Source organism: Anthonomus grandis, chromosome 13, assembly GCF_022605725.1.
Source record: "Anthonomus grandis grandis chromosome 13, icAntGran1.3, whole genome shotgun sequence".
Taxonomy (NCBI): domain Eukaryota; kingdom Metazoa; phylum Arthropoda; class Insecta; order Coleoptera; family Curculionidae; genus Anthonomus; species Anthonomus grandis.
Genome location: NC_065558.1, coordinates 8,099,294 through 8,115,348, shown reverse-complemented (window position 1 = coordinate 8,115,348; position 16,055 = coordinate 8,099,294). Strand labels below are relative to the sequence as shown.

The 16,055-nt window shown below is 31.9% G+C and overlaps 1 protein-coding gene across 1 annotated transcript in view; it reads right to left on the bottom strand.

Annotated features, from left to right (window-relative positions):
* LOC126744163 (dipeptidase 1-like) overlaps positions 1-2,396 on the bottom strand; it is a 117,131-nt gene extending 114,735 nt beyond the window's left edge. The window contains exon 1 of the mRNA XM_050451521.1: positions 2,391-2,396. Within this exon, the coding sequence (XP_050307478.1) occupies positions 2,391-2,396 (6 nt within the window). The remainder of the gene's footprint in view (positions 1-2,390) is intronic.
* Between the last annotated feature and the right edge of the window lie 13,659 nt (positions 2,397-16,055).

The window sequence follows — 16,055 nt, the reverse complement described above, 5'->3', positions numbered from 1 at the left end:
AAGATTTGTGACATTTGATGAGTACCACTTGACATTCCACTATCCAATTCAGCACGTGTTTTTTTGTACTGTCTGAAGTTCTCAAAAGGAATTCAGCACCAATGGGTGCTGAATTCCATGGCAGAATAGCAAATATAGTTTGACAAATTATTCCTGTAAGGCACTTAAATAACATGTTTATTTCTGCTGCGAATTTAAAATAATTTCCTACATATTCCGGACTATCGAAGTAATTTTGTGTCCTTTTTATAAACAATTATATATTATATGCATTTACGATTATCTCTAATTTGTATAATAAACTATAACAATGTTGAGGTTGCTCTAGATCTGCAAGGCATCGGGATTAAATTAAACCAGAAGAAGCAAGATCTGTCAATTTTCTTAATTTAAAAATAAACATAGATTTCAATAAACTGGAATATTGCACAATTTCGATCATTTACGATTGATTTCTCTAATACGGCCAGAATCATTTTAAAAAAGCTTATTACATACGTAACGCATGATTTCTTATGATCCTCTAAGATGCTTGATGAGTCTAAAATCAAACGAAAGAAATTGTAGCAAAAAGACCAAGAGTAAAAATCTCTAGTCTTCTAGTAGGATAATTTCAATACAGATCCCTTCTTTCTAAAATATATTTTATTGGATAAAATGGATCAGTAAACTGCAAACAGTTAAAGCAGAAACTATACCGATTTCAATAAAACCTTAAGATGATCTTCTCATGAAATCACCTCAACTGCCTGAAAGGAATAATTAATTTAATTAAATGCGAACATCTTCTCTAAAACAGCCTGTATGACCCTAAATTTGCAGTTTTCCATTCCAATTAAGCCCATTCTGTACGAAAAACCCAATTCTATTACAATAACTGATACTCAATATTAATAATAATAACAGAAATACAATGTCAAAAGCAATGCTCAATAAAAAAAAAACACAAACAAACATAAAACTGTCTCACTAATTGGCTTATCCCGGGACATAACGTCCAGTGACGAAAGTCAACCAATGTCGAACAACGGACGAACAAACATATATATTAAAAAAAAAAAATTATAATCTACGGACGCATTGTTAGGGAATAATTAATGGCATCCGACAAGTGTAGGGGATCGTTGGCCGTGTAACATCCCATTTGTTCGGATATAAATATTGGCCCTGGATTTTCGTTTATTTTTTCGGGCTCTTTGTTATCCTTACGATTTGTCCATCCTAATGTCCCTTCCTTGTCACAGTATTAGAATTTGTTATTTTAAATCGCTCGGTTATTAGGCGCAGTCGGTAGGATTTTTTTTTCGTTTAATAAAATTGATTAATTGGTAATCGTCAAAGATAACTCATTTGGAAAGTCGTGTGGTCGCACTTAAGAAGGAAAATGATTCTTCTTTCAAAGCATCGGTGGACGAATTTGAGCAATAGGGTGAACAAAATCAGCTACGAGTCTATGGGCTATTTATAGGTTTGAGGAAAACTTGGTGTTAAGGATGTTAAGCCTCTGTACTGCCATTTTTTATGAATAGAAAAATCTGAAGAGGAGTAAAATGAGGAAAAATTTAGAAAAAAAGGTTGGTGTACAGCTTGAGTCAATAATTTTTAATTAACTTTATTGTGGTTTATGAACAGTTATATAAAATTCACTATCTCACTATCCTAAATCCTTCCTTATAAGAACAAATGAAAATTGCATAATAAATAATTAGTCTACAAGATTCTTGGGAATCAATATAGATTCAGGCTTAAGTTGATATTTACTGACTAAAAGTAGCGTAAATGGAGTTTGCAGGTTTAGGACCAAGAAATCGAAAACTTCCTTTTTTGAAAAGGTGCCGACGTATCGATGTTTATTTACGTCTTTTTTAATGCTGTTTACTGTGAAGACGCTTTTTTGTCGATTGCATATATACTAATGGCAACAGAATAATATATGTAGATGAACATAAATCTTATAAAAGAGTTCGTCCTGACTGACTGAATCATCATCGCAGAGCCCAAACTACAACAGCTAGAAACGTAAAATTTTCCCAACGGGTTTCTTTTATAATGTAGGCACCGGATAAGAACGGATTTTTCGGAATTCCACCGATAAGGGGTAAAAAATGGGAAAATTGTTAGTCGTGACCTCGAGAACTAAGGGGGCGGCGTGGCTTCGGAGTTTGAACGGAGACTGCCCGCACCAACGAGTCGCATGCATCAACTTAAGGCTCCGCTACCTATCTTCTAGTCACACAGCTGAGGGGCAGCGGTGAGAGACGCGGTAGTAAGAAAAGTCTATTTTAGAACGGTTGATAAAATTTCAGGCACCCTCTTACGCCGGGATCCGATGTAATTTCAGGGTTGGCCTACATAAATTTGGTGCAGGTTATGCAAGTATAATTATATACCTGCATTACTACCTAATAATGCTATTATATATGCATTTTGGGTTTTTTTTTTGTTTAGTGCGTGATAGTTCCGGGATGTAGCCGTGTGGTTTCGTTGCGATCATTTTTTGCATTTTATTTTGGTGGTTACTTACATAAGTATAGTATATATATATATATATATATATATATATATATATATATATATATATATATAGTATTTTTTTTAAATACTTGTAAAATATGGATGCTAAAAGAAAAGGATTAAAAGGCCGACTTAGGTTAAATGCAGTTAGAAAACGCCCAGGTCCGAAAAAAGGACAGATTGTAAGTATATATGTAATTATGCTCTTTGGTAAGAAATAAAAAAAATTACGATCCGCACCGAAGCACTATGTTGGCAGAATCATGACGTGCGCATTGTTCATTTTAGAGAAATTTAAAATATAATGTTTATTTAACAATTTAACGTAAATAGTTTTTTTATTGGTCCTTTGTTTTTTCTTTAATCTGCCTAAACATTACCTGTCCATTTTAATAGACATTGGGTCTTAATCACCACAATTTGTTATTACCGTCTTTTTGTTTGTTTTAGCTGTATTCGGCCGAAAATAGTTTTTGAGGCCTGGAGAAGACGACGAAAAGTTAGAGAAAATTTTGAATCTTATCCAGGACGACTCAGACTGTGGAATGTCCGACGACGAAGGGAAAACTGAAGATCTGGATATTGAAAACAACCAGCAAGAAGATGAGGCTGAAAATGTTGAGTCTAGCAGTGAAGATGAGGAGGACAACCTTCCTCTTAGTGTCGTTAAAAATAATTTAACAACTTCCAATGAAGTTCCAACTTCTTCAAGGAGAGCTGTTTGGATGAAAAATCCTGTATTCTCACCTCAGGAATTTGGAGATTCCTCTCCTGCTAAATCTGATTGTGAAAGTCGAAGTACATGGGCCGCAAAAGACTACCTCGCAATGTATATTGATGATGAACTTTTTTAAACAATGTGTGACTGTACAAATGCTAGATATGTTGAATTAAAAGGATTATCTCTGAAACTTACGTTAAATGAGATAAAACAATTTTTTGGCGTAGTATGCCTAATGTCCTGTTTAAAGTATCCAAGGATTAGACTGTACTGGGCCAAAACAACTAGAGTTTCAGCGATTGCAGATGTTATGGCCAGAGACAGATTTTTTGCGATAAGGAGCAAGGCAAAAATACATTTTTGGAAAATACAGCTAAAAATAGAGACTTCTACGTCCAGGATCACATATTTACCACGACAGATATTTTACAACCATTCCACTTCTTGAATACCTCCATGAACGGAATTTGTATAGTACTGGTACCATAATGAAGTCACGTGTACCAGCAGCTGTTCACATGACACCTGACAAAACGTTGGCAAAAATGGCTCGTGGAACCTCGAAACAGTTTAAAAGGGAGGATGGCAAGTTGGTTGTTGTGTAATGGTATGATTTAAAATCTGTTCTAATGGCATCTACGGCTTTAGGAAGTCAACCAATCAATGAGTGCAAGCGATGGTCAAAAAAGATGGGAAATAACTCCAAGTCTCAAGACCTGAAATTGTGGCAAAATACAATGACTGCATGGGTAGAATTGATCTCATAGATAGAATGATCAGCTACTACAGAATTCAAGCACGGTCAAGAAAATGGACAGTAAGAACAAATTTCAATTTTTTTTTGATTTGGCAATGTCAAACTCTTGGGTTCTTTATCGGAGAGATAAAGCATTTTTTAAAACATATTCCCGAAAAGTTCAGCAATTTCTTGAATTCAAAATAGAGATTGCCACATACTTGCTAACAAGACAGCCTGATGCTGCAATAGACATGCCACGAAGTATGGCTACTAGAAAAAACCCAGTAGGAAATATCATAGTTGACTCTTTATCTCCAAATTCAACTAATAGAAAAAAACGCGAACATTTTCCTGAAATAGATTCTGAGATAAAAAAATTCTGTAAGATGCAAATTAAAAAATTGTAATAAAAAAACTAAATTTTATTGTGATACTTGCGAAACTTTTTTATGCATAACAAGCAATAGAAACTGTTTCAAAGAGCTTCATTCTAAACAATTTTGAAATAACTGCATTTTTCGGTTTTTTTTTCAGTAAAACTTGTATTTTTTTAAATTTTGCATGCAGAAATATAATATTTTCTGAATTCTTAAGCTATGTTGACATTTTTATATTTTTATTTTTAAAATGTTAGTTTAAAATGAAACATGTATTTCTTATTTTAAGAATTTAAAATATTTTTGTTTATTCTATTTTTTCTAGGGATTAAGACCCAATTTCCACTTAAATGGACACCAGTTTTTTTGTTAACTATAAAAAAAATAAAAAATGTTATTAACAAAAGTTGTTTCTTTTTACACTTTTAAACGAAATTTAAAAGGATTTTTTTTTCCTAAAAAAAAACACCTCTGGGTCCCAGGAGGATTAGGAATGAAAAACTAAATAAAACCATCTATTAGGAACGAAGAACTGGAATAAAAAAACGCCCAAAAGGGTTTCTATAAAACGAAAGAGGAACAAAACAAGCATATTATCCCACCCTTATCTGCAACACCTTAGACAGGGTGAAATACACCCCTAAAATCTTAAATAGAAAGGGGAGTCGAGTGACATCAATTTCCTGAAATGTGGCTTTCTATGGTATCATTGGAAAGCATTTTTCAAAAGCTTCAAAGCTGATCTATTACTCGACCCCCCTTTCTATTTAAGATTTTAGGGGTGTATCTCACCCTGTCCAAGGGGTGCAGATAAGGATGGGATAATATTCTTCTTTTTGTTCCCCCTTCGTGTTATAGAAACTGTTTTGAGCGTTTTTTTATTCCAGTTTTTCGTTCCTAATATAAATGGTCATTTCAAGTTTTTAAATTGTCACCCCGTATATTATTCCATTCCTAAATATTCCTAATCACTACAATAAGTTCCTTTTTTTCTTCTTCTTCTTAAAAAGGAAGTAATTTAACTTTCTTTTTAAGAATTGCCAAAGAGAGAATAAAACCCTTAAATTCATATAATTTTTACCATCCAAGAAATTTGGAATTTAAGAGAGATTGATAGAAAACCGGAATAATCCTGTATTTTTAGGCTATTTTAATAATAGTGTTGATTTAATTTAATAGGCTTTAGTAATCTGAATTTTTATTATCACTGCAATTAATTAATTTAATACATTTATTAAATTAATTTACTGCCATTTTCATAAAATCATAATGATTAATCAAAACACGAGCACAACTTTTTCCTTAAAAAATAGTAGGTACCTAGTTGATTCAAATATGCCTTGACTAACTGCTAGTAGTTGCTGCTAGTAAAAATGCACTTGTAAGGCTCTCGAAATCCGCGAATATTTCAGCAATGGTTTAACTTTTTTTTTAAAATTTGACTAGCCTTTAGAAGGTTTGGTCGATGTCTATAATTATGTTTAAACTTAATTTAAAATTTATAATTACTCTTAAATGGCGTTTGAATATTAACAATGTTTGATTAACAAATTTATATATTTCTAGGCATATCCTCAGATTTTCATATAATTACGGACATGTGTTGATCCTTTATCCATAAAATTAAAAAAAAATTGAGTCAAAAAGTTTAACGGTTTTCAAATTATACCCAGATTTCTAAACCCTAAAAATGATATTTTCGCATGGTCGTGATGCGGAGCCTTAAGAAAAAAAAATTAACTGCAACAATATCTTTTTATAATGTAGGCCCCGGATACGAACAAACTTTTTGAAATTCCACTTTAATTTTCCAAATTTACTTTAAAAACTTTTTTACTTAATTTTGAATGGCCTTTAAGATAAAAAAAGAAATTTTAAATTTGAAGCATAATTTGAAAACGTAAATAGAGAATTACCTTGAAAACAGCGATTATCTGCATATTATGGCGAATACTCCATAACGTTCACCAGTACGACACTGTATTAATTGATGAGTCTGTTTCAGCATATTTACCCTAGAAGCCACTAGCGTATTATATTAAAATAAGAAGGTATCATTGAATATTGGTTACTTTTATGCGAGTTACTTGTGAGCGGAGCGTATTGTATATACAGTGGCCCAGAAAAGTCATGGTACAATAGAGAATTACAATACAAATTTTATTTATAATTTTTTTATGAAATAAAAATCAATTTTTACTTTTATGTATTTATTTTTTCTAATGCCCTACATCATAACATAAACCTATTTCCATAATATATCTAACATACAATAAATAAAAAAATAAAATAAAATTTCTTACAAAAATTTAATCCACAAAAGTCAAGGTACATTTCAGACTATGGGCTAATAAAGTTCTGTCAATAACGCGTGGGAAAACCCTTCAGTTTAATAACCTCTTTTAAGCGATTTGGCATTGAATGAACTAGTTTTTTCGTCACATCGTTGGATATTTTTGGCCACTCTTCTAAAATTACCTGTTTTAAGTCTGATTTATTATGAATCACATGTTGCCGAATTTTTCTCCCCAAAACATCCCATAAATGTTCTATAGGATTAAGATCGGGACTTTGGGGAGGAGTTTCCAGCAGATGGGGAGTATTAAAAACCAACCACTGACGTACTGTATAAGCTTTGTGCTTAGGGTCGTTATCCTGTTGAAAGTAATAGTTCTCATGCAACCCTAATTTTTCAGCACTGGCACGTAAATTTTCTTTTAAAATATTTAAGTATACTTTTTGATCCATTGTTTCGTCGATAAAAACAATATTTCCTACACCTGAAGTTGCCATGCAACCCCAAACCATTACTCCACCTCCTCCATGTTTCACTGTTTTGATTGTATTTTTCGGATTAAGAGCTTCACCGGGTTTTCTCCACACCTTGACACGACCATCGGACCCAAAAATGTTAAATTTACTTTCATCTGACCAGATAACTTTATCCCAGAAATCAAGTTCAATAGACTTGTACTTTTCAGCGAATTCCAGTCTCTTTTTTCTATTAATATCGCTAACATGGGGCTTCTTACGTGCACTACAGGATTTGTATCCACCCTGGTTAAGTTTCCGGCGAACAGTTTCTTCATGAACAGATACTCCAAACATTTCTCTTAACTCTGATGATATTTGTATGGCACTTTTCTTTGGGTCCTTCTTAATTTCATTTAATATGTACCGGGATTCGCGCTCTGACAGCTTCCGAGGACGTCCTGTTCGCGTTTTATTTTCAATTCTGTTTTCATTTTGAAAACGATTTACTACTTTTTGTATAGTGGACCTGCTTCTTTTAATCACTTCTGCAATTTTGGTGTATGATTTTCCCTGTCTATGCAAATTAATAATAATTTTCCGCTCACTGACACTTAATTCGGTTCTTCCCATGATTATCACTGTATTTACCAGTCAAAGTTAAGAAGAAATATTCTAGTGAATACTGAAAACGAATGCCAGAATAGTATTAGAGGAATGTTCTTATTAGCAAATAACAAAATAACAATAAATTTAAAAGATACTTGCATATTTTAATTTACACAAATTAAGAGTACCTTGACTTTTGTGGATTAAATTTTTATAGAAAATTTTATTTTATTTTTTTCTTTATTGTGTGTTAGATATATTATGCAAATAGGTTTATGTTATGATGTTGGGCATTGGAAAAAATAAATACATAAAAGTAAAAATTGATTTTTATTTCATATAAAAATTATAAATAAAATTTATATATAAATTGTCTATTGTACCATCACTTTTGTGGTCCACTGTAATACATCATGATTCTCTGAAGCATGATACCCAGAAATAAGTAAGTAATATTTCAATGAAATTTATTTCTGATTATAATATATAATAAGACCTTGCCTTTTCTCTCTGTATTTACTATAGATGTTTATTTTTTCGAAGTACTAAAAAAAGAAAAGTTGGGCAGAGCATCATGCCGAGGCTAAGGTTTGAACTCAGAGTCTTACGAGGATAAGGCAGGTATCTTCCCCACTGTGTGTTTAGGGCACTCCTTGGATAATTGTGGAGATTTTTTTTTTATACTAACAAACATTTTTAAAATTTCTACTGGTCCCCACGGACTAAAGTAGAGTTGTTTAAGTACGGATCGTGGTGCATTAGTGGCTGCAATTGTAAGGATGTTTTTTGTAATTAAAAGAAAATAAGGCTTCTAGGGATTTACTTAATTATTTACCAAGACTTGTTTCAAATATTTCTTTCTAACTTACCCTGGAAAACGGCCTCGAAACCTTTCGACCCAAAAAAACGCATAATCTTTCTACCTGGGCCGTTAAATACCAATTAAATCGCATATACCCTAGCATTAACAAAACCCAATATCTGAATCATATATCTTCGACAGGCGTATAACCTAAAGGAAAATACAGGTAATGGCCGGCCTATTTCCATTGGAATTACATTAGCTAACGGGTATTATACGCAATCATATCTGATCGGGCGCCGATTCAATGATATTTGCTTAGGATACGCTCGCTTAGGGGTTTCCGATTTGCTAATGGATATTTTAGTATATACAAAGCCTTTGCTGCTCACTTATAAATTAATTATCGTTTCTTTTCTATACTACGGTCTGGACTACTCCCTGATAGTTGCATGTTACGGAAATTAATCGAACTGGGGGCGGCACAAGAGAAATCGGCAATTTACTTAAGGGGTTGCACGTTTACAGAGTGCGGTTTTCCCATCAGCGATAATGGACATTGTACTCTGTCACTGTCTCACATAATTTTAGGGCTTATGGCTTACTTGGGCAAATTGCTAAGTTTAATTGTAACCAGGATGAAAACCAATATCTCAATTTGGGGTTGAGTTAATTTCGGAACCCTTGGACTCGCTCAATTAGGGTCTCGATTATATTGGTGACAATTCCTCTGGCCATTAATTTGTGAGGAGGTTTTTCGGCTACGCCCCCGACTAACAAAATGTAAATGATAACCGGTTTTAAACGAAACAGTCATGGGGGGACCGTTTAAACTTTCAAACGTCGATGTTTATGGCGGACCGATAAAAGAGAATGTAAATCTTAAGCGTCAATAAATTACGTTAAACGTTTGCAGTAAACGGAAAAGTTTTGCTCCAGTTTCCCCATTTTGAACGGTGCCGGGGTCCGAAAGAAAAGTTTTAAATTTATAATGTACGACGTCAGGAAACGAGATCGTGAAACGGTCCATATTTTAATAGTGAACTGAGAGATGTGGGTGTGTGTGTATATATATGGGCAACTTTATATAAAAATTATGCATAACTTAAATGGGTATGGTATGCTTAAAATTCGAAAATAGTTCAGAAATTTTTTTTCCGGTTCGAAAGAGAGAAGTAGCGGGAAATGAAAAAAAAAACCTATTAAAAAAAATACCAAAAATTGATTTTTTTCGAAATCGAAATAATTATATCAGCGACTTGCTCTTATCACCTACATCACGAAAACACCGGGTTATAACAGGATACGGGCAGAACTAAGGGAATGAGAGCACCTTGAAAATTGAGAAAAAAAGTCATATTTTGAGCATAAAAATGGGCTCTAAAAATGCAAAATCTCGGCTAATATAAGAGCTACGACCTTACCGGTGGTCTCGTTGGATTCAGAAGGACAAATATAAAACAAAACCGTTAGAATTTTCCCGATTGTGCGCATAGAAGCCGAGATATCGGCCTTCAAAGTTTGGGTTTTTTCATTTTTCGAGTATACCGTTTGGATTTTTTTCAGAATTTTTTTTTTATACAAGGTCGATATCTCGGCTTCTATGCGAGCTATCGGGAAAATTTCAACGGATTTGTCTTAGTTTCGTCATTATGAATCCAACGAGACCATCCGCAAGATTGTAGCTTTTACGATAGCCGAGATATGGCATTTTTGATGCCCATTTTTGGCCTCAAAAACGGTCGTCGAAAACGACTTTTTCAGGATTTTCAAAGTGCTCTCATTCCCTTAGTTCTGCTTGGATCCGGTTTTAACCCGGTGTTTTCGTAATCTCCGTAGATTTTTTTTGAAATAAAATTATCTATACCATCGACTTGCTCTTGTCACCTACATTACGAAAATATTGGCTTATAACAGGATTCGAGCACCACTAAGGGAATGAGAGCACTTTAAAAATTTGGAAATTGTCATATTTTAGCCGTTTTTGAGCCCAAAAATAGGCTCTTAAAATGCGAAATATCGGCTAATATGAGAGCTACGACCTTGCGGATGATCTTATTAAAATCAAGAGGACGAAACTAAATAAGAATTGAGAAAAGTGTTTTTTTTTGTTATATAACTAAAATTTCTGGATAAGTTGCTAAATTTTAATTCCACAAGGGATTTGGCCATACGTAGCTGGCTACGTAGTTTGGCTCTGTAGGATATGAAAAAGATTTAAGTTTATTCTCCCGAAACAGTGACAAAACCTAATTTCAATCCCAACTAATGAAGCCGTTACAACTAAAACCGCCCCCACCCACCCTCCGGGATCATTATTTGCCGGAAACTTCGCACATTAATTTAAATTATAAGAATTAGGAACACTTGCCGGGAGCCCAGTATAGTAGTAGTGGTGGCTCGGTCCATACCGTAGTTATAAACTATGGATTTAAAAGTTTCTTAACCGCCGTTAACGACCGACTTTTTGTCGACATTTTACCCGTAATTTATGACTTTTTACATCTCGGAAATCCAAAATAGCTGCGGCGTAGTTGGTTGAAAGGCCTCACACCATTTTCTGAGGGCGAATTGTCTTTATAACGAATCGCTTGCAAACAGTTAATCCCGAGAAAAAAAAGACATTTTATATATATAAAAAAGGCGAAGAATTGACTGAAGAGCAACAGATAATAATGCGTTTTAAGTAGATTTAAGTGCCATTAAAGGTTTGAAGCGGTCGTTTTTTTGACTGGTTTTATGGATGCTCCTGTAAAAGCTTTGATGAATTTTTGTATGGAAATTGGCATCTACAAAGAAGGAAACTTTTTTTTTAGAATATTGGTATGTTGGAGAGCTAGGCAGAAGAATAAAATGTGGAAGAAACTCAACAAATCTCATAAAATCAATATTATCACAACGCGTCATTTTAATAATATTATTGCAGATTTTACCTTTTTTTTTCAACTTATCCATCTCAGGTCCAAGAACGCTGACGGTCATAATAAAATTAGTTCGAAATTAATAAAATAAATTTCATTTTTATTCAATGGATTCTGGAAAAAATGGTAATAAACAATTTCTTTTCCTCGCAATCGAAAGTCTAGAAAATTTTGGACACTTATATTTATTCTATTCTAAATTGATTATAAGTCATTAAGGATTCTGAAGATTCTTTTTTAAGAAAATTCTAACATCTCTGAAATTTAAACACACTTAATGGATCATATAAGTTTGACCTAAGATGGCTTCATAAATGAATTATAAATCCTTCGAATCAATTATAAGTTACCAATATTTCCTTAAAAATTTGAATTTTTTAGTGTGATTCCCATTTAATTAATTGGGATCTATTGACACTAATTTTGGCTCTTCTAAAATCATTCCAGAATAAATTATTTGAGAATTCCTTTGATCAAATTCAATTAATCAATAATTGTACAAAAATTGTAATAAAAATTGCATTCTGACTCTTTTGGATTGATTACAAATCATTAGCGACTATACAGATAAATTTGACTTTTTCTAAGAAATCTGTAACTCTTTTTACTACTTACTCTCTATTTAGACAAATGATTTTGATAGAATCACTATGCTATTCTAATATAAAAAATCTTAAGAAGTTAATTCTGAATCCCCTGAATCAATTCTAAATTATCAATAAATTTTTAAGGGTTTCTTCTGACTTGATCGATTAAGAATTATCCATGACTCCTATTACCTGAGCATTAAAAAATTAATTCTGATCCTTATGAGTCAATCTAAAGTCATGATTACAGAACTAAAGTTTTTTTTGCCAAAAAATCATCTGGTCTCTTTGGACTCTTCAGAATTAACTCTCTTTATTTTATTGAATTCATTCAGAAACTTGCTAATTATTTACTTTTTATGGAATGCTTTGAATCAGTTTTAATGTCCCTTATTTTAAATCGCCTTAAATTATGTGAAATTAACTTTAACTCTTCTAAATTAATCGTTAGTAACTATCAACTATTTTACTTTTTGAATTTATTTGGAAAACTTCTAAAATGATTTTGATCCTTTGATCCTGATTTTGATCGTAAATTAATTCTTCAAGACTTCAAGCGCTTTGAAACTTTTTTAGATGATTTTCATGTGAGCGATTCAACTGACGTAATTGCTAATCATTTGACAATCAAATAATTTTTTTAATGCAGGTAATACCATTATTTTATTATTTTAAGGAAATTGAATTGCCTAGGCATTTAAAAAATTCCCTAGGCAATAAGACATTACCCAAGAAAAACAATTTTTATTGATTTCAAATTAAAACAAAAATTCAGGCATTTACTATCATTATTTCATTATGCTAGGCAATAGAAGTAAATATAAGCAAAGGTACTTAGGCAGTTAAAATGCTTGTATAAAGTCAATTTTCCCAAAAAAATACATAAAAATTTCGTTAGTTCCAGGTAGTTTAAATACATACTATACAGTAGGCAGTTACCCAAGAAATAATCATTAAAAAATTGTAAGCTAAGATATCGATTCTTAAAGGCAAAAATAACCCAAAACATAAATCTTCAGTATGTTTCTATCAAAACTAGAAAATTAAGGCAGTTAATAAACAATCGTGGGTGTAAAATACCTTAGATATAATTATAAAGCACCTAAATAGGACAAAGATGGAGCAAGCGGCGGGCACATCTCGCGACATTTCTGGACAATATGGTGAATGTTCCGAAAAATTGGTACTATTTAATAAATTAGAAGCCCTCGCCGCTAGGAGGCCAGTTAAAGTCTGAGTACTGGCGCGAATTTTAAATCGAAATAAATAGTATGAACCGAATACAAATGTAAATAAATGTTATTATAAGTATGTAATAAATCAGATGATTATTTTTATGCAATGAGTCTTTTAATTTAATCCTAAACGAGCAGTAAACAGGTTACAATACGCTAGAGAGCATAAAGGGTACTTAAAATACATGAATTTTTTGAACTTCATTATATAGTTCATGAAGTTCGTCACATTGTTTTAATCAGATCCTGAGAAAAGAATTTTTTTTTTTGTATGAATAAATGTCCACACGCTTTTATTAGCTGAGGTTGTATCTATGTATGTGATGAAATCTTTAAGCTTAATTTTCACTGGTTTTTAAAAGCCTGATTAACTTGAAACTTTGCATACGTATCAAGGACCGATGACAATGCAATAATTTGATAACAGTTTCCCATTATCCTTATCCTTAGGACTGCCAGGAGTAATAAATTATGTTATTTACACTAAAAGTGAAAGTACCAAGTATCCTAGAGACATGGCCAAATCCAACCCCATGCTACCCTGGATTCAATGTCCAGGGTGTCTATCTGCAGATTTCCTCTTAAAAAAAAAAAAAAAGCCAAAGAAGGATGTAGTAAAACTTTTTAATTCGATTAGCAATAAAAGCGTATTCTTTTAGTTTTTTGATGAACTAATATTTATTTTTAAAACAAAATTTATATAGAGCTGTAAATAAATGTTAATGTACCGTCTAGCTTTAATAACTACTTTACTAAAGAACTAGTAATTATGCCTTAAGGTCTGTATTATGTTACAAGGTTAGTTAGTACTTTATCTTTGTAACAAAATGTATGTCTACGCATGTCTATGATCGAATTTATTTATAAAATAAATATTGTGCATCTTTGCCTACTATATAAAGCCTTCAAGATTGTTCTTATAATATCATTAGTTAATTTTCATGAATCACAGAAACATCACTACTCAAGGATGAGTTAATCATCTCTAAAAGACGATCAACAACAACTCTTTAACTCCATTAATAACAACTCCGTTAACGTTTAAGTATATAAACTTTGACACTGCGAAAACTACTTAAAAAACTTACAAAATGTTTCTGAATGTACCTGATTTGAATTCTATATTTGCCTAAATAACACACAAACATTAGATACTTAAACTATACAGGGTGACTTTTATAAGGTCATGCTTTTGAGGGATGATAGGGGACGTTTAAATATAACTTTTGATATAAAGGGGGTTAAAGTTTTTAAAAAAATTAAGAAATTAATTTTTTGACTGTTTAAGATATGGTTGAAAGAACTCGTCCATTATCTTAAAGAGACCTATACGTAACTAGAGAAAAAAATGAAAACTCCAAGTCTCAGTCTCAAAATGTCTTTTTAATTATTCAGATGACATGTTTCGCTAATGAAGCATCATCAGACCTTATAGCTAGGTGACCTGCTAAGTACTTAGCAGTGCTTAGCTTCAACTAAATATCTGTAGTGCTGTTAAAAATCTTGATAATTTATTGCTCTTATTGTCACAGATTGAGGTAAATTTTGATATCATAGTATGACAGAAACTTTTCAGATATTGAACACAGATATTTTAAATATTTCAGGATATGATTTGCTTTACAATCATGGCAATATTAATAAAAATGACGGTGTTCTTGTATACATTAGTCAAAAGTTCAGTTATAAATATGAAATAAAAAATTGTCAAATATAAATTTTATTCATATTGATCTAACTCAACAAAAAAATGAATCTTTTAAAATTACTGCTATATACAGACCACCGTCCACAGATGCTGACGTTTTTAATGCAGACTTGCTTCATTATTTATCTGAGTTGCCTAAGTTGGATGTTCACGTTATTTGTGGGGATATTAATATTAATATCCTAAAGGAAAAACAAGATTTAAATCATGTTCAAGAATATCTTAACCTTCTTAATGCAAACTCCTATGTTTCGTACGTAAATAATGTTGGCACTTGGGAGAGAAATTTACAGAAATCCTGTCTAGACCACTACTTTGTTAAATCCGGAAATTCTGAAAATATTAAAGCTTATTTGTTAAATTACAAGATAACGGATCATTATCCAACTATCATTGAAATAGGAGATCAGAACAATTTATGTAGAAATTGTCCAAATAAAATCATTAAAGAATACATTAATTATGGAAAATTGATACAAGACTCCTTTTTAATAGACTGGAATTATTTTTACTCTTGTAAGGACTTAGATGAAATGACGAACATTTTTATAAATAACATAACAAAAATCATGCAAAAAATACAAAAAACGTTAAAATAAACAAAAAAAAAATTCCAAGAAAGGGTTGGATTAGTCCAAGCCTACTAAATGCTATTAATGGTAAAAATGTACTACATCAAGAATTAAAAAAATCTCCTAACAATTTAACTCTAAAACAAAATTACAACATGTGTAAAAGAAGTCTTGCAAAATCCATCGCCGCCTCAAAAAAACAATATTTTGAAAAATTACTAAGTAACCAACAAAACACCAAATGCCTATGGAATTCAGTCAATAAAATTTGTAATAAAAACCAAACAAATCAGGAAATTGAAAAAATAAAATCAAAAAATAAAATTATATCTGATAAAAAAAAATAACCGACGTATTTAATAAACACTATTGCTCAGTAGGGGAAAACTATGCCAAAAAAATTAAAAAACCTAAAAATTTTATTGTCAACGAACCTGAAATAGCAAACAATATGTTTCTTAATTTTGTTACTGAACAAGAAATATTAAAGATTATAAAAAAATTAAAGACAAAAAAATC